This window comes from Lepidochelys olivacea (assembly GCF_965140295.1).
Source record: "Lepidochelys olivacea isolate rLepOli2 genome assembly, chromosome: 5".
NCBI lineage: Eukaryota > Metazoa > Chordata > Testudines > Cheloniidae > Lepidochelys > Lepidochelys olivacea.
The window spans coordinates 45,268,083-45,294,837 of record NC_140415.1 but is presented as its reverse complement, the minus strand read 5'-3'; the positions used below and the strand labels follow the sequence as shown (position 1 = coordinate 45,294,837).

The 26,755-nt window shown below is 41.4% G+C and overlaps 1 protein-coding gene across 1 annotated transcript in view; it reads right to left on the bottom strand.

The window, feature by feature from the left end:
- Positions 1–26,755, bottom strand: part of HOMER1 (homer scaffold protein 1) — a 155,004-nt gene that overhangs the window by 33,195 nt on the left and 95,054 nt on the right. Inside the window, exon 6 of the mRNA XM_084629669.1 lies at positions 2,285–2,441. Within this exon, the coding sequence (XP_084485795.1) occupies positions 2,285–2,441 (157 nt within the window). The remainder of the gene's footprint in view (positions 1–2,284; positions 2,442–26,755) is intronic.

Genomic DNA, 26,755 nt, shown 5'->3' with positions numbered 1-26,755 from the left:
CATTTTTAGGGCTGACTTAGAACAGCGCTTCCTCAACTCCCGTCCCCTAATGCCCCTACTCTACTTGTGCTATATTGATGACATCTTCATCATCTGGACCCATGGAAAAGAAGCCCTTGAGGAATTCCACCATGATTTCAACAATTTCCATCCCACCATCAATCTCAGCCTGGACCACTCCACACAAGTGATCCACTTCCTGGACACTACGGTGCTAATAAGCGATGGTCACCTACTGACCGCTATACTTACCTACATGCCTCCAGCTTTCATCCAGACCACACCACACAATCCATTGTCTACAGCCAAGCTCTATGATACAAGCGCATTTGCTCCAACCTCTCAGACAGAGACAAACACCTACAAGATCTCTATCAAGCATTCTTACAACTACAATACCCACCTGTGGAAGTGAAGAAACAGACTGACAGAGCCAGAAGAGTACCCAGAAGTCACCTACTACAGGACAGACCCAACAAAGAAAATAACAGAACGCCACTAGCCATCACCTTCAGCCCCCAACTAAAACCTCTCCAACGCATCATCAAGGATCTACAACCTATCCTGAAGGATGACCCATCACTCTCACAGATCATGGGAGACAGGCCAGTCCTTGCTTACAGACAGCCCCCCAGCCTGCAGCAAATACTCACCAGCAACCACATACCACACAACAAAAACACAGACCCAGGAACCTATCCTTGCAATAAAGCCCTTAGCCAACTGTGTCCACATATCTATTCAGGGGACACCATCACAGGGCCTAATCACATCAGCCACACTATCAGAGGCTCATTCACCTGCACATCCACCAATGTGATATATGCCATCATGTGCCAGCAATGCCCCTCTGCCATGTACATTGGTCAAACTGGACAGTCTCTACGTAAAAGAATAAATGCACAAATCAGATGTCAAGAATTATAACATTCATAAACCAGTTGGAGAACACTTCAATCTCTCTGGTCACTCGATTTTCAGACCTAAAAGTCGCAATATTACAACAAAAATACTTCAAAAACAGACTCCAACGAGAGACTGCTCAATTGGAATTAATTTGCAAACTGGATACAATTAACTTAGGCTTGAATAGAGACTGGGAGTGGATGGGTCATTACACAAAGTAAAACTATTTCCCCATGTTTATAACCCCCCTCCCCCCAAAAACTGTTCCTCAGACATTCTTGTCAACTGCTGGAAATGGCCCACCTTGATTATCACTACAAAAGGCTTTCTCCCCCAGCCCCCTGCTCTCCTGCTAGTATTAGCTCATCTTAAGTGATCACTCTCCTTACAGTGTGTATGATAACACCCATTGTTTCATGTTCTCTGTGTATATAAATCTCCCCACTGTATTTTCCACTGAATGCATCTAATGAAGTGAGCTGTAGCTCACGAAAGCTTATGCTCAAATAAATCTGCTAGTCTCTAAGGTTCCACAAGCACTCCTTTTCTTTTTGCGAATACAGACTAACATGATTGCTACTCTGAAACTGTTAAAAGAGGTATTCTTGACCTTTTCCGTTTATGGGGCTTATATTGCACTCTGTGTGCTCTGAAGCCGAGCAGCTGGTGTACCTCTTGCAGGGACAATCTGCATATCAGCTGTTCGGGGGTGTGAGCAAGAGGGGATTGAAGTGGAAACAAGGATGTGTGAAGGGGCAGGAGGCAGTTGAAGGGAGATGCAGGGGGCCGGATGGGATGGGGGGCAGGGGCAGTGGGTGCACGGCATGGTGGATAGGGCAATGCAGGGGAATCAGGAGGCAGGCGGAGAAATGAAGGGGGAAGGAGAGGAGGGATGGGGCAAGTGAGGAGGGGGCAGGGCAGGAGTTGAGTGTGGGTGGGACCATGAGCAGAAGAGGTGGACGGGAAGCTAGCCTCCCATAGGGGAATTGTCACTTACCGCCCATATCTATAAGGTGTCACACACCCCTACAGCATCGTCTAAGTGATATAAAAATATACACATTTCTTATGACAATTTACAAGAGAATACTTATTCTGTTGTAACAGATGTTACAGAATACTTTGCGCCACCCTGGAGTTTTGAGTAAATTCCTAAGAAAAAAGTCAGTGCACACATATTCTCTCTCTCTCTCTCTCTCTCTCTCTCTCTCTCTCTCTCTCTCTCTCTCTCACAAAACCCTGTTTGGGTGCAGTTTGGCAACTGCAATATGAAAAGATAATCCCTTGAGAGATCACTATACTTCCAAATAATCAAATATATTCACTAGCTCCTCAGTCTTATGGATTTCAAGGACCTCAGCTGTTTGTCTGGACTCACCCTCTTATGTAGACGTTCTGCTTCCTCCTGATATGCAGCAAGCTGTTGTTTCCATTGTTTTACATTGGCAGTGGATTCCAGCAGAGCTGCTGTGAGCTTGGCATTGTTACCCTTAAGTGTGGCCAGTTCAGCCTCCCAGTGCTTGCTGATTGTCGAACTACAAACATAGAATAAGAACAATCATAATAATGCAAATCACCATAGCCTCATTTTTTTTTTCTTTTTGGCTCTTCATTGCCAAAGTGCTGTCTTTCAGGAAACATTCAAAATACAGAAAATCAAGGACTAATTAAAAAAATCTCACTCCATTGAAAGCTTAAATGAGAAAGGTACCCAGGCTGGTTTAGTTGCTCAAATAGTTCAAATTCTCAAAACACTTAAAATAGATTTCACCATGGAAAAGTATAATTACAAAAACCTTCAAAGTCCAATTTATCCTACCACAAATAGATGCTGAGGCCCAGGACTGCTTTCTAAAAGTAACTGCATGTGATTTAAAAAACATATTCAACATAATTCCTAATGATTTAAATATATATATATGCTTTCTATGTAACTGATCTTTTTTTAGCTTTAAATTTTTGAAATATATTTCAACATATTGATTTCAGAGAATGAGTACAGTGGTTTGGAGCTACAGTGTAGTCAGCCTAATTACAATATCTCTAGTACAGAAGTAAATCAAACCTGAAGAATACACTTCGGCATACATTCAAACATCCTGAATGTATTGGGAAGCTTCTCCTCCTAGGAAGTCCATCCTGGACCTCCTCGAGAATAACTTTACGGGGAATTAATATGTTTCCATAAATATGCATCCCTATTTCTAATGCTGCAATTCTGCTTTCCCGTCATCTGTAGATAATAAAAAATTAGGTACACTTCTCATGTACGTAACACTGTTCTCAACAGTATGAAAATCATGCATGTTTCTGTAACCTTTCCTTTAGGTGTTAAATAGGATAAAAGATGAGGCCTCAGTTCACATAGTAAAACGTCTCAGTGATTACTTCTCAGATTTCATTACAAGATAAAAAAATCTTGTGTGGAGTCTGATTACCAAATCTAAACAACCATAAAATTAATTACTATGACGTTAGCTACTTTTAAAGAATTATTTTTTTCCTGCACGAAGGAATTATGCAGATGGATACTACCTGGAATAAGGACAAGATAAAAATAAAGGTCCCTCTTAATCTTATTACCCTAGATGGAGATTAAGGCTATCCTTCACTAAGGGTAAATCTCTCCTGGGATGCAGCTGCCCTTCCTGCACCCACACAAGTGAATCAAGACCGAAAGGTTTATCCCACATTGGCTTCCCTGATCTACATTTATGGAGGTTAAATGTCCAAAGGTCTAAACAGGATTTTAAAACTTCAAATTCCACAGCTGTCTAAAACTAGAGGCCTTTTGACTTCCGTGCATCCATATAAAAATGATTGATTTTTACCCAAATTATAAAAAGACCATTTGACATACCAGTATTTTTTAGCTTTGCTTTTCACATATGCTCTTCTATTCTAACCAACTAGTTTTAACATGACAATATAAAATAATGTAATAGTGACATTAATGATCAAACAGAAAGGAATATTTTAGATATTTCTCTTTGTGCTTCACTGTTAATGCCTGTAGCAAAAAAACAGCCCAGTTAATGGCTTAAATGGAAAGAATCAATTGTCTCAGTCCATTCCAATGGACAAATTTTCACATCACAAACACTATCACCATAACAATTACACTTTTGTCAGCAGCATCAGCAAGAGAGACCAAGGACTGAATAGGCAGAGAGCTTTTATCACTCTATCTCAGCCCTGGTCCACATTACAGAGTTAAGTCGAGGTAAAACAGCTTATGTTGACCTAATTCTGTAAGTGTCTACACGAAAATGCTGCTCCCACCGATGTAACTCACCCACTACACTGACTTAGGCCTGGTCTATGATACAGCGTTCGATCGATGCAAGGCAGTTTATGTCGACCTAACTCGTAAGCGGCTACACTAAAACGTCGCTCCCGCTGATGTAACATGCCCACTACACCGACCTACTAACTCCACGTCTGTGAGAGGCGTAGCACTTAGGTTGACATAGTTAGGTCGATGCAGTGTCAGTGTAAACACTGCATTACTTACATTGACTTTAGTGGCCTCCAGGAGGTTTCCTACAATGCCCAAAATTCAGTCACCATTTTGAACTCCACAGCCCGGTGACCAGGTAGACAGCCCTCCCCTTTAAAGCCCTGCGAATTTTTGGAATTCCATTTCCTATTTGTTTGGCGTGGAGAGTTCACCTAGCAACTGCCCCGCTGACCATGCTGACTGCACACTGCTGACACACTTCTGCGTGGAGTACACAGGAGGTGGTGGATCTCCTGGGTCTGTGGGGAGAAGAGGGATCTGCAGCAGTGCCACATGAAAGCCAAGGAGCTGAGGCAGGTGTACCAGAAGGCAATGGAGCCTAACAGTTGCTGTGGTGCAGAGCTGCAGACATGCCACTTTTACAAAGAGCTGCATGCCATCTTTGGTGGAGCAGGAATCACAGGCAGCTGGAGTAAACAGTTAGGAGGAGGTGTTGGATGAGGAAGAGGAGGAGTATGGGGGACAGGCGACTGGGGGATCCAGTGGTGCAGCGATCCAGGACGTATTTTTGACTCCAGATCAGTCAAGCCAGTTCCTACAGTCCAGCATGGGCAAGCCTGATGCTGGGGAAGGAACCTCTGGTATGTGTACAGTTTGCTTTGATATTGCAGGGACACATCTGTTCATTTACTCTTTTTTGATCATGCTAGAAAAGGTAGTGAAATAACCAACAGAGGTAGATGCACTATCTGCTTCTTATTCCCCTGTAGAATTAGGCAGGGGGGTCCTGCAGAACAGTTTGTTTATGTGCACCAGGATGCACCTTGAATTCCTAGAGATCTTGAAGAAACTTTTCTGAAGGTACACTGCAATCCTCTGCTGAAGGTTTCTAGGGAGGGCTGCCTTATTTTTTCTGCTGTGGTAGGACACTTTCCCATTCCACTCAGCAATTACTTAAGCAAGCATCACTGAAACACACAAGCTAGCTGCAGATGGATCCAGTCTACAGCCAGACATGTGCAGGAGCTGTTCCCTTTCAGCCTCCATTACCCTCAGGAGTGAGATATCACCTAAAATCACCACTGCCTGTGGAAAATGGTGCCAGTATTCAGTTCAATTGCCCTATCTACATATACTCATACCCGTCCCCCTCATTGTCCCAACTCGCTCCCTCCCTCGCAGGCCATAGTCACCATGGCTGCTGGGACAGCCGCCATGCTCTATGAATCCCAAGGAGAAGTGAGAACATAGTGCTTGCAACTTGTGTGGATCAAGGGGAGTGAGTTCAATATACCATGTTTCCATTTATCTTGTGAATATATTCACTATAGTACCTCTGTGCATTGTATCTTTTGCAGCTGGAAATGTGGCCTTGAGGGTCTCTCCATCCACACCAGTGGAGCAGCTCAGTCAGATAAGGAGGAGAAGGTGCAGGATGACATGTTCTAAGAGATCATGCAAATCTCTGGTGCTGTGGACACCGAGCACAGGGCTTGGAGGATCACCCTTATGGACAGAATGGACAAGGATAGAGGGGAGAGAAGAAAAGCACAGGAAAAGGAGAGAGACATGCAGCAGGAGATTCTAGTGATTTTCAAGTGGCAAACAGACATGCTGGAGACTCTTGTTCACCTTCAGGTTCAAGAGAACCCGTGCTCACCTCTCCCTGCAGCCCATAGAGAATTGCATTCTGGGACCTCCCTTTACCCCCACCCACATTCCACATGGTGTCTATTATGGAAACATAATTCATTTGTATTAGTTCACAACATATGCTGGCTGGGGCTGACATAATTCACAGATAATAGCAATAGGCGCATTTACAATGTTATATTACTACACACACAACACTCATTATAAGGGTCATACTGGGGGGTGAAAAAACAATGCCAGGCACAGCACACTACAGCAACACACATTACTGGGACTTACTATTAAAATGGTCTTTCAAAGCTTCCCTGAGCTGTATAGCTCCCCAACAAGCTCTTCTTATAGCCCTGGTATTTGGCTGCTCAAAATCAGCAGACAGCTGCTCCACCTTTGCCCTCCACCCTGGCAGAAACTTTCTCCCTTTTGATTCACAGATATTAAGAAGCACACAGCAGTTACCTATAACCATTGAGATACTTTTTTCAGTGAGGTCTAATCTCATGAGTAGACAGTCCCAGCAGCCTTTCAAATGGCCAAAGGAACATTCAACTGTCCTGCTGAGCCTGTAGTTGAAGTGCTCCTTGCAGCTGTTGAGGTGGCCAGCATACAGCTTCCTGAACCACAGGAGTAAGGGGTAGGCTGGGGGGGTATCCCAGGATCACTATTGGCATTTCAATACTCCCAATGGTAATCTTCTGGTCTGAAAAGGAAGTCCCTGCATGCCACTTTCTGAACAGGCCTGTGGTCTTAAAGATACATGCATCATGCACCTTCCCTCACCATCCCGCACTGATGTCAGTAAAACATCCCCGTGATCCACCAGCACTTGCAATAGCATAGAAAAGTAGTCCTTTCTGTTGATGTACTCCGTGGCAAGGTGGCCTGTGCCAAAAATCGGGATAGGCATGCCATCTATCACCCCACCACAGTTCGGGAACCTCATTGCTGCAAAATTATCCATTATGTCCTGCTTGTTTCCCAGAGTCACAGTTCTTTGTAGCAGGATGTCATTAATGGGCCTGCACCCTTGCAACACAGCAATCCCCTGAGTGGATTTCCCAATTGATTCCCGACTGATGGTAGCAATCTAGCGTTGCCAGCTTCCACACTGCGATCGCCACTTGCTTCTCCATTGTCAGTGCAGCTCTCATTCTGGTGTCACTGTGGTGAAGGACTGTGGCAAGCTCCACAGACACATCCAGAAATGTAGTCTTGTGCATCCAAAAGTTCTGCAGCCACTGCTCGTCATCCCATACCTGCATAATGATGTGATCTCACCAGTCAGTGCTTGTTTCTGGGGCCCAGAATGGCACTCCACCGTCTGCAGCTGCTCCGTGAATGCCAACAACAACCTTGAATGGTTTCTCATAACACAAGAACTATGCAGCAGGTTTAAAACAAACAAAAGGAAGTATTTCTTCACACAACACACAGTCAACTTGTGGAACTCCTTACCAGAGGATTTTGTGAAGGCCAAGACTATAACAGGGTTCAAAAAAGAATTAGATACATTCATGGAGGATAGGTCCATCAATGGCTATTAGCCAGGGTGAGCAGGGATGGTGTCCCTAGTCTCCGTTTGCCAGAGTGGGGAATGAGTGACAGGGAATGGATCACTTGATGATTACCTGTTCTGTTCATTCCCTCTGGGGCACCTGGCATTGGCCACTGTCAGAAGACAGGATACTGGGCTAGATGGACCTTTGGTCTGACCCGGTATGGCCATTCTTATGTTCTATGTCCCACAGTAAACTACGCTCCAAGAAATTATCATGTTCCCTGTGGCTCCTCTGGCAGCTCCGCAAATACTGTAAGATCAGGTTTGCCATGCTCACAACACTCATCACAATAGTACAGAGCTGTGCAGGATCCATGCTTCTCACAGAGATGGCGGACACACAGGCTTGCAGGGCTTTTGAAAAGAGGCACAAAAATTATGGGATGCAGACAAAATGGGATGGCAAAAACTGCATCCTGGGATATTGAAACCATGTACCCAGTCACCCGAACGTGAATCATTTGCCCCCATGAGGCACTGCAAACCCTTCCCAAAACACCCTGCACAAGATGGTGGCAAGTTGCACTGTGGGATAACTACCCATGGTGCACTACTCTCTGCATCAATGCAAGCGCTGCTAGTGAGAATGCACACCACTGACATTGGGAGCATAGCGTTGATATGCAAAAGTGACTTAGTTGATGTAACTTAGGTCAACTTAATTCTGTACTGTAGACTTGCCTTCACATAGAGTAAGTTCATCCAGGTTGGGGTTGAGATATATTGGCAGAGCACTATAGGGAAACTGCCGCTGCCTATTCTGTAGTTGCTTTTTGGATAAATAGAGAGCTTCAGCCTCCGGGAGCAATCAATATGGTATCATCCACAAGCCCTACATTAATATACAATACATGCAAAGGAAGGAAAACAACATCTAAGGTAGATACACATAGGTGACTGTATTAAAGTACACAGGCCAGTATGTACAATACCATAAACATACAGACTTGCACAATGTTGGAATTATACAAATAACTAAATAAATATGAAAGCATGGACTGAAAATCATTTATCTTGCTCTGTGAATATTATTATGTATTTTGCCTGTTTTGTTTTTACAAGAGCAACAGCAACATTTAAAACCAAGTGCTCTCTGACCCTGAAGAAAAGTGGGTTTGCCTGCAGGTTTACATGTGGTTTGAACATTGCCTATAATAAGCAGTAACTCATTCTGTGTCACTATTTCACCCATCGGGTTTCCTTTTCTTATCCTATGCAGCCTACACTGCTGCAAACCTTACATATGAACTGGCTGACAGATTTTTAAAAGATGTTTATGCCATTCTAAACCAGCAGGTGAGGGGTGCTTGTGGGCAATTCAGTACATTCTATGCAATACTTCTTAGCTTTAAACCTGCATTTCACTAATTACATATGGGTTCCCCCCTACAAAAAGTGAATAGTGTTGTTGTTTTAAATAAATCACCCACCTCCCTTCCAATCAGAATGTAGAAAAAAATCCACTAGCATGGCATTTCACGATCTAATCAACTAATTAGAAGCTTACAATTTAGAAATATCAACCCTCCCCCAACTGTTAGAGTAAAATGACTAAATTTTAAAACAATGAAAATCCTACTTTCAAAAGTATGAAGATTACAAGGGAAGGTTGTGACTCATTTCTTCCAGGGAAGGCAAGAGAACTAACTGTTGAAAAAGAACTTCTCATTCTTTGCTTCTGTGGGTGATTGTTAGATTTACTTAACAGTGGTGACAGCAAAATCTATTAAGAACATGCTTAAGGAAGCCAGATCATTCATTTTAATAGGTATTACTTAATTATACATCATACACATATTTCCTTCCTTATGTCCTGATCCTGCAAACACTTATTCAGCTAAGTAACTTAATGCATACAAGCAGTCCCACTGAATTTAGCAGGACTAATCACATGAGTAAAATTGCTCAAATGTGTGTTTACGCTTGAGGCTTTGAGGCCCCTACCTCCTTATGAAAGAATTATATGTACAAGATTTTATACTAATGTATTATAGCACATGAAAGCTCTTTTTCCAAATAAATATACAGGCTAATCGAAGACTGGATTGATTATTTTATATTTTAACTTAATGCAGCATAGGTAAATAGATATATTTGTTTAACTTTGATATATCCATCTTAATACTAGGTAAATTTATGAATTATTAAGATTTCAGAAGGTTTCCACCTACTATAAATAATGATGCAAGTGTGATCTTTACTGAATGCATTTCACCTGTACTTTTGTATCACCCCCTCACCACCATGCCAAGTAAACAGCCTTGGCCTGTTTTATTACTGCTTGAACACTAGGATGTTGGCATTAAATATTCCTGAAGCATTCATTTTCTAGAAGATTAGATTCAGCAACAATTCTATTACTACCCTAGCTATTCAGATCTAAAACTTAGACATTGTCCCGAGAACTTTTTCTGTATTTAGAATGGGAATTTTCAATAGGGCTTCACCAATATGATTTCCCAAGCATATTCCCAGGCAATAGATTTATACAGTGGACTTGAACATTGTTATTTTAATGCAGACTTTCATAATACACTGTTCACAACACGCACTGGTATTTCTATATAGGATTTTACTGTGCCTTCTGTAGATCTTTTAGATCTTTAGATCTTTTACAAAAAACAACAGGCCATATTCTTCCTTAATTTGTCTAGTTTTATTTTTGATGATGCAGAATAACTTCAGAACTGTTTTGGTATTAGTACCTCCCCCTAATAAAATTTCACATCCTCTAACAAAACTATGACAATATGGTTATTATTTCAAATTTCTTTTCCTTTAGACATTACAAGATTTGAACATATTAGAAGTTATATACCTAATAGAATCAGGACCTGATTTAAATAACCAGCATCAAATTACTTTGTTCATTTTCTTAACAACCAGTGACATTTTGTGTAAAACTCTCCAGAATAACTCAATTATAGCCCCAAAATGCCCCCCAATAACAGTGCTGAAAATACAGGAATAACATCCACAAAAGAGAGTAAAATGTCAAACAAGACTCCAATGGAAGCCATTCAGACTGAGGTTTCCCAACTACCAAAAGCAGGCAGATCATATCTACACGTAAAGCAAGCTGGCATTAACTACGTGCTGACTGAACTGAGGACATACCCGGAGAAAACCAAAATTCCAGATTTCCCATGAAATAAAGTGGTTGACTAAACACAAAGGGTCAGAACCTCACATGGTGCAAACTGCCACAGCTCCACTGAAGTCAAGCTTCCGGTTTAAAGTAAATGAAGCAATGACAATTTATGTAGCCTGAAGATCAGCCCTGATATTGCACCAGTTTAACTAAAGGTATTATTTTAAATTGATTTAATCTAGAGCAAAACGCTGTTTGGATACCTATTTTGGGTAAACCAGGTTTATTTTGGATTAGTTTAAATCTGTTCGGAATCAGATGGCATTTACACCACAATGGCATTTACACCAGTTTAACTAAATTAGTCCACATTTGTAGACAACACCATAGTTAACTAATACCATGTCATTAGTCCCACAGGAAACATACATTCTTTGCATGCTCTGTGTGCACTCTCTAGAAGGATGTAGGGCGTAAGCCAAGGCAGGGGCTACATGGATCCAACAGTTAGAAGTAACTACATAGGAAATGCAGAGATTGTTGCAGGCCAATAGGGTGGAATATTGATAATGGAGGAGATGCATGGCAGTCCTCCAGTTGATAATTGATGATACAGCAGGAAAATTTTCGGCCTAACGGATGGATTTCAGAAAACAGTGGAAGTCTGAAATTAGAAGATTATAATGGAAGAGACTTTTCAACCGTAACTATAGTAGTGCTACTTAGGGTTGCCACCTTTCTAATTGCTGGTAACCGGACCCCTAAAACCCCGCCCCCACCCCACCTCTCCCCCAAGGTCCCACCCCCTCTCTGCCTCTTCCCCCTGACCCCAGTCCTGCTCTGCCTCTTCTCTTGAGGCCCTATCCTCCTCCTCCCCCTCTTCCCCTAAAGTCCCACCTCCATCGCTCACTCATCTCCTCCCCTCTCCACATTGCTTGCTGGATGGTCCTCACTTCCCTCCCCCATTCCTCCCCTCAGCTAGACTCCCTCTGCTTTGGGGCTGGGTTGGGAGCTGCTGCAGCCTGACAAAGAGCCTGCCTGCAGGTAGGAGGCAGCTCCAGCTGAGTAGGGGCTGGCAAGGTTAATGACCTGGCGCCTTCCCCCACCCCATGTTAACTGGGCTTTCCAGTTGAAAACTGGGCACCTGCAACCCTAAATGGAACCCGGACACAGAAACCAAAAAACAGACTGTCCAGCTAAAACCCGGACAGGTGACAACCCTAGTGCTATAGCAATATGGTCTCCAGGCCTGTGGATAAAGAGGAAAACAGACCATAGAATTATGCAATAATAAATGAGTGCTACTAGGATCAATTACAACTATATATACAATTATATATATACTGTAGATGTGTACAATATACAGAGGAATGCTTATGTACTGAATATAAAACCATGTTTATGCTATCATTTGCCTTCATGATCATAAACATCCGGAAGAGAAAGGATTTGAGTGTCCATTAGAAATCTATATGACACTTTCCTGGCTTTCTGGTGTAGATGTAGTGTAGTCAGTTTAATATCAGACACATCTGCTATCTGAGAATCTTGCATTTCTCAAGGGGAGGGATTCTGAGTAATGGATTTTCTTCAATCTCTAACTTCTATGATTTATAATAATTTGATTGCAGTGGTGTTGTAGCTATGGTGGTCCCAGGATATTAGAGAGACAAGGTAGATGGGGTAATATATTTCATGGGACCAACTCCTGTTGGTGAGAGGATTTTAGTTGGGTTGTTAACCTTCCAGGATTGTCCTGGAGTCTCCAGGAATTAAAGATGAATCTTTAAGTAAAGATTATGGCATGTGATGAAACCTCCAGGAACATGTCCAACCAAAATTGGCAACCCTAATTTTAGTGTCTAGCAAAGTTCACTAATTTAAGTACTTTTCACAACGCAATCACTTTATGTCTGACCTCTCAGTCCTCATCCTCAGAGGAAACCAGCATAACACCATCAAAAGATGAGCCTGAAAGCTTAAATTCATAACTTTGCTAGACACTAAGGCTATGTTTACACTAGCACTTATGTTGGCAAAACTTATGTCACTTATGTCACAACTTATGTCATGTGAAAAAACACCGCCGCGCCCCCCCCCCCCAGCAACATAAATTTCACCGTCTTAAGCGGTAGAGTGCACAACGCTATGTCGGCACCCGGCATTGGCCACTGTTGGAAAACATGACACTGGGCTAGATGGACCTTTCATCTGATCCAGTGTGGCCATTCTTATGGCAGCTTCTCCAACGGTGAGGTGGTTTTATGATGTTGACAGGAGAGCGCTCCCCCATCGGTATAGAGCAGCTACACGGGGGATCTTGCAGTGGCACAGCTGCATCAGTACAGCTATGCCGCTGTAAGCTCGCCAGTGTAGACATGGTCTAAGAATCATGGACTGACTAGAGACACTTGATTTATGTCTTATTACAACAACCTATAACCCACTAAATCCCTTCCCATCCTGGCCTTTTTTCCCCTTCTTTCCCCGCTATGACTGGAGCAGTATTACTGTTCACTTCACCTTCAACGGTCCCTTGAAATATGCTGACTACTTATGCTAAACAGTCTGTTACACCTTGTATTGAGCTATGACACTCTGAGTACATTTCTCAGACCTGAAGAAGAGCTCTGTGTAAACTCGAAATCTTGTTTCACAACTTTGCTAGAGACTAAAAATCAGACACTGAGTAGACACACTGGATTTATGGCTTATTACAACAATATATAGCCCACCAAATCCCCACCACAGCCATTTTTTTCCCTCATTTCCCCCCATGACTGGAGAGGCCATTTCACCTTCAGTGGTCCCTTGAAATGTGTTAACTACTTATGCTAAACAGTCTGTTCCACCTTGTATTTAGTTGTGACACTCTAAGGACTTGTCCACACTTGAAACACTACAGCTGCGCCGCTGTAGTGCTTCAGTGCAGACACTACTTACGCCGATGGGAGCAATTCTCCCGTTGGTGTAAGTAATCCACCTCCCTGAGGGGCATTAGCTAGATCGATGGAAAAATTCTTCTGTCGACCTAGTGTTGTCTACACCAGGAGTTAGGTCAGCGTAACTACATGTCTCAGGGTGTGGATTTTTCACACCCCTAAGACATGTAGCTATACGGATGTAAGTTCCTAGTGTAGACCAGGCCTGGGAAATGTACTCAGGGATGGTTTATACTGGGAATTTACATTGTTATAGCTATCTCTCTCAAGGGTGTGAAAAATCCACTCCCGGAGGGAAGTAGCTATACCGACCTAACCCTCAGTGTAGACCAGGCCCGCCGAGGGTGGGGACAACTGCCCCGGGGACAACTGTAATATATAGTTATATATTATATGTTATATATATATATATATAACAACTGTAAATATAGGGGACAACTGCCCAGGAGCCTGGGTGATTTTAAAGGGCCTAGGGACCCCCAGCCCTTTTAAATCACTCAGGCAGTCTGCAAGGCTCCTAGGCACGCGTGGGGTGGTACTGGTGACGACGAAGGCAGCTGGGCGGGCATGTGGAAGCCCTGGCCATGCTGGAAGAGCGCCCATTAACTGTTCTGCCCTAGGGTCCAGAATTGCTGTCGGCGGGCCCGGTGTAGATAGAACTGGGTCAACGGAAGAATTCTTCCATTGACCTATGCCTGCTCTACACTACAGAGTTAGGTAGACATAAGCTGTCTTACATTGACCTAACTCTGAGTGTCAACACTAAAATTTTGCTCCCAGCAATGTAACTCGCCCACTACACCAACTTAATAACTCTACCTCTGCGAGAGGTGTAGCACTTAAATAGGTGTAGTTAGGTTGACACAGGGTCACTATAGACACTGCATTGCTTACATTGACTGTTGCTGACTTTCAGAAATTGTCCCACAATGTTCCATGAGGGGGAAGGGGGTCCCAAAGCTCAGGCTTCTGCCTGAACTCAAACATCTACATTGCAATTAAACAGCCTCTTAGTACAAGCCTGAGTCAGCTGGCACCAGCCAGCCGTGGGTTTTTAATTTAGACATACCCTGTGTAAGCTCAAAAGCTTTCCTCTCTTACAAACAGAAGTTGGTCCAATAAAATATATTACCTCACCCACTTTGTCTTTCTCATAATTTGACAGTCAGTACAAAGCATGTAAAAACAACTGCTTATTTTCACTGTTTGGAAATAACCTTGATTCTCTTGCTTAATATCAAAGTAGATTCCACTGATCTTCTTTTTAGGCAACATGAACAATTAACATTGAGCCTGTCCTCATTCTTGTTGGGTATTAGTATTATAATTTAAGCAAATCACTAAGCAATAGCTTTGCTATCTGTCCATCTGTGACCCGAATACAGCGCCAGAGGTTATAAATGCATGATTATTTTTTTCTGCAAACTAGGTCACTTAAGGAATATTAATCCTGAATGCTCAAATCACCATATTTAGTTGTTTTTGGCAAAATAAATAAATAAATAAATAAAAATTGCTGCATTTAAAGTGAAGGATATTCCAATAGATGCCTTCAACATGTTAGAATACAAAAGATGGCCTAAGTAACAGATATTTTCTATATTTCAAGTCCGTAGAGATGAATCATTTGGTTTGCTGAACTATGTATATAGCAGGGGTGGCCAGACTGGCTTGTTAGCATGTGGCTCTTTTACAATTTAAGTGCAGCTTGTGGAGCCCTACCCCCAAAACAGCTTGAGTCATGCCTTCCCAGGCACATCCTCCCTCTTACTCTCAGCGGCCTCTCCCTGCAGCTCCCAGGTGTTAGCTCTGTGTGTCTTTTTGTTAGTTGCTCCTCAAATTCCTTTTTGGCCTGCTTGATTATACTTTATGATAGACCCAGGCCACTTGTGTACAGCAGAGTAGTCCTGTTGGTATCCAGGAAGTGGGCGGGCAGAGCCTCCCCAGGCCTAAGGGGAGGATCCACAGGTCCGGGAGGGAGCCTGGTGGAATCATGTGACCGAGTGGGGCCAGTAAACCCTTGCAAAATCTGGGGGGGCATGTGACAACCCCCATATCACCACTAGCTTCCACTCAGTGGGCAGGGGGTCTTGGAGCTTCAGCCCGCAGGGCGTGCCTGCCAGGGCTTCAGCAGGAGTATGGCTGAAGCCCTGCGCCCGGGCAGGTGCCTCCCATGGGGCTGAAGCCCCGAGCGGTGCACCCCAGCTCTTGAACTTTTGAAGACAATTATATGCGGCTCAGAGGGTCAGTAAGTTTTGTGACCCCTGGTATATACCAAGATAATATCAAAGTTTTGCTTTAAGTTTTGCTTCAAAATGGCCACTATGATTTTAATATCATTTTTATAGAACCACACTTGTTTGTGTCAATTTACAGAGTAATTACGTATTTCCCTGCCCAATAAGTTTATAATCTAAACCAAATAATATAAAGCAACGGACAAGTACGATGGGAGAAAGAATATAAGAATGACGGTTTCATTACATTTTTTTTCTTTTTTAAACCATGAGATAAGCTTTGGTTATATACTCATCTTGCTGGCTACTGGTTACTTCCTTCCTGTCTATTGTTGTGATTAAGTAGACACTGTACACAAAGGAGATCATATTGGATATTGACTGAAGTTATTGACTAATTGAAAAATTTAACAAAATATGCCCTCTTTAAAGATATGACCAAGAGATAAACAGAGAACTTGCTTCAGGTTTAACACTTTAAACAAGGCCAGTCAAAGACTAATTAACTTTCAAAAGGATCCTTATTCTTAATTAGAGCATTCAAAGGAATCTTTAGCACAGGAAGATAGTTCCTGGTGGATTGGGGGAGGGGGCAGAGGAGAAGGGAACCTTAACTCTGAAAGATTTGTTCTTCCCTCTGGACTAAGGAGTATTTATATTAAGTCAATGGAGCTATGCCAGTGTGAAATGGAGAAATACATTTGTGAATCAGGCCCCAAATTTCAGATTTGATCAGAGGAAAAAAGATAAAGGAAGTGTTTTAAGAATGTCTTGATTACACACAGGTTAAGGACAGAGAGATTTATCTATTGTACCGTTTAAAGAAAAGCAGCAATGGCAGCTAAATGGACTAAAGTCATTGGGCATGACCTTATCGGAGGTTCTTTTCTTTTTGACAAAATATAGAAGATTGGTCTCATTTCAGGAAGTATGTCTTCACGTGGAAGTTTTCTAGACAGTAACAAACTTTTGTACACTGGACAATAAATGGGGAGTATCAAAAACTTGTGACTCAGGATGCTAGACAATACATGAAAGGACACTGAAATAGGGTGAAAACACATTCTCTCTGAAGGAGAGTATCTAGGGCAACTTGATGATTCAGAGTAGGTTCCCTGGCCAACGGGATATTGAGAATCAAAAGCAGGCAAGCTCCTGGGGCCACTAAGGTAATCTGAGCACTTTAGTCTCACCCTCAGACATGCTTCTTGAATCAAGTGGAATGGAAGAGAAGGCATGAAAGAATTGGTTACTGTGGTTATGTTTTTTCCCATGTTTGGTGCAGTATATGATATTTACTGTTAAGCTCAGGGAACAGCTGAGTTGCACAATCTCCTCCCCATTCAATGGCAGAGATAAAACACAAAGTCTTTTGGGCAAGCAGATCAGGGTGGGTATTTGTGGGACTATTTCAGGCTTCTCTTGCAAGGGCTTTTGATACTCAGACTTACTATTTTCATTTGCATTTAGCATTTGACACATTAAATGCATAATTAGTGCACAAGATCTACTGTCATTTCACATGCTGACAATAACATAACTTTATTCCATTAAGGAAGCAAAAGCTACATGAGATCATGGTAAATTTAATTAAGCCTAGTTATATCTCCCCTGATAACTATGCAATTTAAAGTCAGTAGCTTAAATAGATAGCCCAAACCTATTCTTTCTACTGAGCTGTTAAAAGACACTAACAAGTAAATGTTAAGGGATGTGAAACAAACAGGATTAGCAATGACCTGACTCACAGTGTTCAACCCTCACAAAGCCAACATAACTCAATACAGGCTTTCAACATCCCGTGAGTTCAGATACTGACAATTGTGCCATTTTACATCAGGATTTTACACTAGACTAAAACTATCAAATTAGTTTCACTTAAACCAAATCTGAGTCTAGGAAAAAGGCTCCTAGGGGTCAAACTTTCACTTTTGCACGCAAAGATACAAGCTTCCTTGGTAGAGAACAGTGGTTCTGAAATTATAGTTTATGAACAATTTCTGATCAGCAGAGACTTTCTTGCGTTCCCCACAATAACATGCTTTAAAAGAGAGAGAGTGTGTGAGAGAGAGAGAAATGGAGTGGTAATGGGAAGGTGGTCCATGAGAGGATTTATGAAAGCCTGGTTTGTGCCCTTTGTTTCCTCCCTGACTTGGTCTTCCATACACAGTTGGGTACTACTTTTTTAAACCTATTTAGAGTAATATTGTGGACAATATGAAATAAGCAAGGTAACTGATACTTTACATAACCAGTGCTGGATCTTCATTCATTGGACTCCGATAGTGTCTAGTTTAATTTGATCCCTAGGCAAATGAAGGACCTTTAAGTGAAGTTGCAGGTCCTGAAGTATCTTAGATTTCTGTTAGCACCTTTTTGGAATGAATGAACTTGGCAGAGGCCTAGGCATCTTTATCTGTAAACTACAGAATGAAATAGCTGAGCAAGAGGAGTATGTTCAACAGTCTACTGAAATAATAGTTTCAAAGAAACATTTAAACTTTTGCCAGTTTATGTCATTCATCTCTTGAAGTAAGTCATGGGAAACAGACTGGGTGGGGCAAATAGCCATCTGTACTTTTTGGATGGTTTGTAAGTTTTGGGCAAGGTGAAATGATACTTTTAATCGAGAAGAGGATCTTCAGACTCCCCCAGCCATAGCCTCCAAAGCCTTGCCCACACTAACCTTTTTTTCCTAAAAGAATTTTCCACAATTGCTACAACTGTCTTAGCTTCACTGGTGAGATCACTAGTGTAGGGGGGAAAAATAAGCTCTGGCCGGTGGCAGCATTTTAACCCCCAGTAACCAACATTGTAGTTAAAAATGCCAGAAAAAAATCCCCAAGTAACAGAACTCAGGGAACTTAAAACCATCTTTCTCCAAGTGTACTCAACATGAGCTCACTAAGGACTTGGCCCACATGTCAATACGCAAGCCTCTGGCAAGCATGACTTGACAATTCTACAGGATATATACTGTCACTCATTTTATTTTTAAAATTTGAAACTTGAGGCTGAATAAAGTGAAACAGCTCTCTGGCCTGATCAATTAGACTTAAGTTTATATGGACATGATGAGTCTACTTACATTTCACTCACCATTTTTAACTATGGAAAAGGAGAATAAGATCTCATTTCTGTTATGGGAAGATTTTATTTGATAAACTATCCAATTGCATAGTTTATTCTGAGCTTTAGAAACATTTCAGGGTTAGCTTCCTTTGACTGACCCACACTGGCTTAATCAAATCACACGGTTTTCACTTGATTTGAATTTCATAAGATTCTTTCCAATTCTTACACCACAGTCACATCCTCTACAAAAACACCTTGCAGGATATCACAATCCTTTGAATTTAAATAATTTAAAAAATTGGGTGTGTCATGACAGAATGATGGAACACCATTATCACACATCAAGTGATCATCTTGTTTCTTCCTTAAACCGGACAAGATTTGCAATGATAGCAACTCTAGTAACAAAGTTCATTATAATGAATGGCCTGATAACAGAACCTTGTATATGTGTATTGGAAAGAGGTCAAAAGTATCCTGGACATTTTATTTTGTCCTCTTCATTCATTTGAAGTGTGCTGGCTTTTCTCATTTGGACACATGTTTAAGAGAAACAAAGCCTCAAGGTTTTATTGACTAAATGGCTCAGGTGGTTGATAAGAAGTTGTACAGCCTTTCACCTCTAGATTATCAGTTTGAATCCAATGCGCATTGCTACAAACCAAAAGTTGCTGGCATCTGATGGCTCTATGGTGATCACTGTAAAATTAGTTTGGTGGTCCAATGGTACTATTTGGCAACCTAGATTACAGTCTCAGCAAACAGAGGCAGAAATAGAGCTACCTTTTAACCTCTAGACTCTAAGGATTTTTCAGGTTATATGATTCAGAAGGAGTATGAAATCTTATTTGGCAATATTACCCATTGCCACTAGCATTTATGGTGATGTTGACAGAACCCAAAGAGACAAATTTTCTGAGGTCAAGGTTTACTGGCATCTTTAGCACTGTTAAGATCCTGAAAGCCTCTCAAAATCTTGAAATTTATGTCCAAAGAAGGGAGCTATTCATAGGTACTGGAATTAGGGGTGCTGCTGCTAATCCCATGGTTTGAAGTGGTTTTCATCATATACAGGATTTACAGTTTTGTTAAATGGCTCTCAGCACCCTCACTAACAAATTGTTCCAGCACCCCTGGAGCTGTTGCCCTTAACTGTAAACCCTCCCCCCCCACCACCGAAGCTAAATCTTCTCTCAAGATGATCAGAGAGGATGGGATAGAGAAGTGACTCTCATCTAACACCAGCTAATAAAAAGTCCATCTCCATGCTCATTTCCATCTGTATACCTGCTCCTAAACCCAAACTACAACACAGTTTTAGGAAAAGAGATAACATCACTGAACTTCCATTTCAAGGGGCTTCTGTTTGCCATGCTGTGACAAAAAATAATTATCCTGAGCAATAATGTTGCCTATAAGCTACACCCCATCATTAAAACTTACATTCAAATTCACATTTAAACTAGACCATTATGGGACATAACCAGAAAGACAGACAACTGACTCCTCTGGTCTGTTTGTTGTAATCCCCTCTTCTCATTTTATATTTCAAATTGTAACCTCTATGGTCTCGTTACACTGACCTCACACTTGGTAAGGCAACTCATCTTTTCATGTATTTATACCTGCTTCTGTGTTTTCCACTCCATGCAGCTGATGAAGTGGGTTCTAGCCTACAAAAGCTTATGCCCAAATAAATTTGTTAATCTCTAAGGTGCCACAAGGACTCCTCATGGTTTTTGCTTCTTGGAGCAGGGACTGTCTTTTTGTTAGGTGTGTGAATAATGGTGCCCTGATCCTTGACTGGGACCTCTAGACACTATACTCTAATTCTTGCTCTGCATGTGAGTAAAATGAGTTTAAAACGTATGCTGGACACATCATATGGATTAATACTGGATGGTTATGGTCAATTACAATTTTTAATGTCACTATTACATGCAGGCTTTGGAAGCCTCTTTATACTGAACTCTGATATTTTGGAACTGGAATTATTCTGGGGACGTTCTCTCACCTGTGTTATACAGAAGATCAGACTAGCACTAGATGATCACAGTAGTCCCTCGAGCTTTGGAATCTATGAATTTGTGTTTATAGTGAAGTGGAAATTCAAAGTTGTTTTAACCCATTTCAGTGAACTTTCACTCTTTGCTTTTTAAGGGGCAAATCCAGCCTCCTCCTCCAGGTAGAGCCCCCTTTTAGAGCAAAACCAAATAGGTAGCGGGAGAGAGCATACAAGGTATAGGTGAGCCAGAGGATGGCAAAAGTGGGTTTGGAGGATCTGTCGCTACACAGATTCCTCCTATCCAATAAGGCTCAGTGGTGACTACTTCTGCTTGGGTTGGGAGTACCCTTCATGGAGTGGCTCCATATGCTAGAGGTGGGAAGGAGCCAAGTTCCTACACAAACATGTAGGATGTCAATTATAAAAGTTTGTCATTCATCTTTAATACAGCTGTACTATCTGCATACACAGCACAGTTCTATTTCACTCCAATGAATAGATTATCATCTTTAGAAGCTACAATATTGCATATTGATAAACATACAGATCCCAGTAAAAATAAATCTGATTAGCGTACTTGTAACAGTGATGATAAAAGTTGTAAATGACAATAGCTAAAAGAAAATTAATATTTTCTTACAGGAGGAAAAATAATTCTGCCTTAACGCTGTTTCATAAAGTTTAAGTAAATTCGAATGAAGTAACGCTGTGACAATCCCAGTTAGTAAGAACTTTGCAACAACAAAACACAGTATTCAACTGAGGAGGCTACCATAAGGCACAAATAAATGCCTGATCCTCTAAAGAGAGCTATGTGGATGGATGAAAGCCCCATTCAGTGGGGCTCTGTGTAAGTACAGGGGTCTGACTGAGCAGTTCTCTTTGCAGTTCCCCAAAGAATTTATTATATCAGTTAGACTCTTCTGCAATAGCACATCTTCAAATTTGGGGGTGGGGAAGATCTTTAGGAATCCTTTAATTAATCTGACAAAAATAACAGATTCCATAGAGTACCATGAAATAAACGCTGTGTGGGCCTTTTGAATGAGGTTGTTAAAAGCAAGCCATCTGCTTTGTGTGAACGTTTAAGATCTCATGGGCTTTCATGTTATAACAGGAGTTTTTCCTAACGCACTAGGATATACGTTCTCTTCCTTTACTGTGATGCAAAGTGATCTCCTGGTATTAAAAAGTGCTATAGAGATGCCAGATATTATATCCTGAATTTCAGATGCATTTTAAAGGCAAAGTAACATCTTGATGAAGTTGAGTGTTTATTTGACTCATCAAACCACCAAACAACTCAAAAATTATTTCAGTAGTTCCAATAATTTAATGTTCTTTTTAAAAGCTTTGCGCTTTTTTTCCCTCCAAAAATTTGGAGGACTCTTAAATGCGGGCATCAGCACCATCATGAAATTAAAATGTCTCTTTAAGTCTAGTTTTTAATGTAAGATCGATCAAAGATAAGTCATTCTGCCAAACTGCCCAGGCCAACACACATGTAGAGACTTGGACTGGATTCTCCAGCCCAGTACAGCTGCTTTACCGCTTCAGGCAACCAGAGGCACTGACTTTGTCAATTCCCGGGGGTTGCTCGCCCCCTCCATCCTTTCCCCCAAGGCCCTGCCCCCACCCCACCCTGCTTCTTCCTGCCCCTGCTCCACCCCTGCCCTGCCTCTTCCCACCCACCTCCTCCCATGCATGCACCCTGCCCTTGCTCCACACCACTGAACAGCTGATAGTGGTGGGTGGGAGATGCTGATTCGTGGGCAGGAGGTGCTGGGGGGGAAGGAGAAGGAGCTGATCTGGGGGGTGCTCCAGCCCCGGAAGTTGGGGCCTGTGGAGTTGGCGCCTGTGCAGGCAGTCCAAAGTTGCACAGGGGAACTCTACTGCTACAAAGTTGGCCGAGGCAATAGAATCAGCTCCTGTGCTTGTCTCCCCCTCACCTCAGGTGTAGAAGGAGATAAAGTGGTGTTCCAGGGCAGAAGAACATTCAGCAATACCATGTCTGATCTCCCACTGGCTTATAGTCACTGAAAGACTTCACAGCAGAGGTATAAGATAGAGTTTCTCAACAGACCTAACTTATACCAGGCTGGGGCGGGGGCGCGTGCAGGATTGGGAGCTGCAATCAACTGCTGACAGCCCCTCTGCAGAGTTCAGAATTCAGCTCACCCTATTTAATTTAAAAGAAAAGAATTCTTAGTTTAAGGTAAATAATTTAGAAGTTATAAGTGAAGGATTCTACAGACACTGCCAAAGAGGAAACTTCCAACTAAGAAACTTGTTCTGACACAAATACAGTTGTTTAGAAATAATGTGGTAGGCTGTGGGGTGGGGTGGGGGGGGGCGCACAGAGCTTCTGAAAATAACAGCATTTTATTACTGAACAAAACACTTCATGAATTTCCTAAACACAATTTGGGTGAATCCATGATTGATAATTCACCATGAGAATTGAGAGACTCATCAATAGCTATTAAGATCTGAAGTTCACTGTGGTATAAGCTTTGGTGTGAGATATATTGGGTAATGATAACTTCACTTGCTCCATACATAATAGGGCCCTTATAAACTCCAATTGTTGTAAAAAACAAACAAACAAACTTTTCAACCCTAATTATTGCAGCAGGTGGTGATGATTAATGCTGATCTCTAGACTAGTCTATCGAAGTGCAGGGCATGTCCCTCCTCTGGGGTACATTAGTGTACAAAGAATTAGTTGAAGGGGGTGGGAAAATGTCTAATTGAAAATGGTTAAGCTTTTAACAGCTTATTTAAGAAGTGAGGAGTGGGAGCACAATTGCTTTCATTTCTCTGAAGTGGCTCAGCTTTCAGAAGTCCGGAAAAACTGCTCTAGATTCAAAAAGCAGTTCCAGTAGGTCAGCCACCCTTTAAGTTTCAGAAACACAATACAGTATGACAATAGTCACCAACCACTCCAGGAATGCAAGTGAAATAAAGAGACACACAAAAATTCCAAACTGACAATATTGTCGGAGATATCTGCTCAGAAATTTTGACCGTGTTTGTAGGAGACTCTGAGATTTATAGTACATAACTAAACCTCCTTGATTCCAGCAAAATCATCATAATCTTTGCGATTCTAAGGTTCAATAGAGGACTCCTGAACAGTAAAAGATACCTACTATCCTCAAATAAAGTCAGTGTTAGTTGCCTAAAAAGAGCAATCCGTACAGTGGTTGGCATTTTAAAAGTCATTATTTGCCATTAGTTACCTACCATATGAAATATCACAACCCCCCTTTCTTTACTATAAGAAATAACTATGACATCTGCTGGCAAATACCGACTATTAAAAAAAATGGCATTCGTTGAAGTTTACATGATGTGTGCTAGACTGGCATGAAAGAAGCTTATATGGAGAACAAAGTCCTCCACTCGCCTTTTGAAAAAAGGTAAAACAAAAACAAAGAAAAAACAAGATACAAAGTATATGGGGGAAGATACAAGCTTCTAAGACTCAGTTTTGGTCAGCTGACCCAGGCCCAAGCTGGAAGCACTGTGGGTAATATTAAAGGAGCTAAGGTGGGCGTATCCAACATTAGAATGCAAGGCCATGTTATTTACTGTACTGAGCCTTAACCTCATTAAACCATACTTGGGAAACAGTTATTTGTAGGGTTGCTAGATCTCCCTCTGTACCAGCAGCTTACGGGAAATTTTAAAGGGAACGTTTTCAAATATAGCAATTTCCAGTACACTTAATTCACTGTCTGAAGACATGTATTCTGACCTCCAGGCCAGGCTGAACATTTCGCTGCTAGAATACTGTACATTGAAGGAACTACTTGTGCTCCTAGACACAAAATTTAAAGGGTTGAAATGCTTTCCCAGAATACACATTGAAACTTTGAGAACTCATCTTTCCACGTAAAATTGTTCTGTGACCTGAAAGGAGAACCTCATTAATACACCAAAGCACAAATTAAAAAGTGGTCTATGTTCAGGTAGCTTCCCTGTCAATCTTCAGGAAGGAATAATTGACAGAAGAATTCTAATTAAAATAAACTACTCTCTGCTTGTAGTCGCTTTTCTTGATACATTCCTTTTGAGTTACACCAACCTAGGTTTCCTTAGACATACTTACACTCAAATTTGAATTTGGGCCCTGATCTCTGAAATACTTCATGTTGTTTCTTTAAAAACAGCAGGATTCTAGCCAAACATAGCAAAGACGAGCAGCAAAGTAGAATTATGTATTGTAGGAACTTGAGAGGAATAGGAGAATGGACAAACTGCAGTGGGTATACTTGAGGCAAAGGGATAAAACAACAAGGGAAAATGAAGAGCCTGCAGGGGGAGGGGAAAACCACTTATTTTAAGAAATGTGCATACACCAAACCTCCCCCCAACTTTATTTTGCATGACAGCCTCAGTTTTATATAAAGCCCAATGAGGCTTGAACCTGGTTCCTGGATGACTGATCAGTACTCTAGCAACCAGAGAGGATTCTTCAGTCAAATATGAATTTTTAAAAATATTAAAAAGGTGCAGTGCGAATCCATTAGCCCAGCTGTGATGAACATGCAAGTCTGCATTTAGTACTATATGAATCTAGTGCTGACCATAACAAGAATAAAGCTGTTTTTTTTTTTTCAAAAAAGTTTATTGTGCATGTGCAGTAACAGATTTTCAAGTGTGAAACCTGACAGTCTTGTCTTTGCAAAACTTGACGCGCACTAAATGCACACCACTTTAAAATCAGTTTTCAGCATAAATTACTTGAAAGCTGGTTTGGAGCCCATGGACTCTGGGGAGCTGAAGAGTTTGTTAGGTACTGTTGCACTGTCCTTTACTGCTGATTATACTAATCTCCTTTGTGAAGCACTTTGAGATGTGCTGATGAAAAAGCACTATATAAAACAGCTAGTATTATTATTAAAGAACATTAGATGGAGGTTTTAGAGGCATCAGACCTTGGCTAAATCAGACAACCGGAAATTAGGAGAAGAATTTATCTTCTATGTATTCATAAAAAGTCAAAACCAACACCAAATTAACCTTGAGATTATCCTGGATAAATAAAAGATAGTGAAGCAGTTATTTTGTAGCAGAAGTGAAAGGCTCTTAAGCCTGCAAGCCATATCTTAAGCCTTTTGCTCTTTAAATTTATATGCCCTTCTGTTGGACTTCTTTCTAGTAGCCATGAGGAATACAGACATCTGAAACGTAAGTTCAAGCCTTTCTTCTGCTCCATAGGAACCAGATGATGATACAGAATCTAGTTAGGTACTTAGTTTATTGAGGTGGAGTTATGTAAGGGAAGATTTGTCTGGAAGCAGAGGTAACTATAATTATATAAATCTTTTCTCTTTTGTATTTCATTAAAACTTTTGCCCTTAGAGGTATCAGGTAATAGCTTACCTAAGTGATCACTCTCCTTACAATGTGTATGATAACCTGGATTTGTGCTGGAAATGGCCCACCTTGATTATCATACACATTGTAAGGAGAGTGATCACTTTAAATAAGCTATTACCAGCAGGAGAGTGGGGTAGGGGGAGAGAAGACCTTTTCTAGTGGTAAACACCCATTTTTTCATGGTTTGTATGTATATAAACATCTTCTGTATTTTCCACAGCATGCATCCAATGAAGTGAGCTGTAGCTCACGAAAGCTTATGCTCAAATAAATTGGTGAGTCTCTAAGGTGCCACAAGTACTCCTTTTTCTTTTTGAGAATGTTTATATTGTTCCTTCATTTCATCAGTGCGTTTCTTTTCTCCTAGCATATTAAATTTGTTATTTAAATTTAACAATTTAAGGCTGCTCAGGTATATTTTGGACAGCTCTAACTTGGAGAGG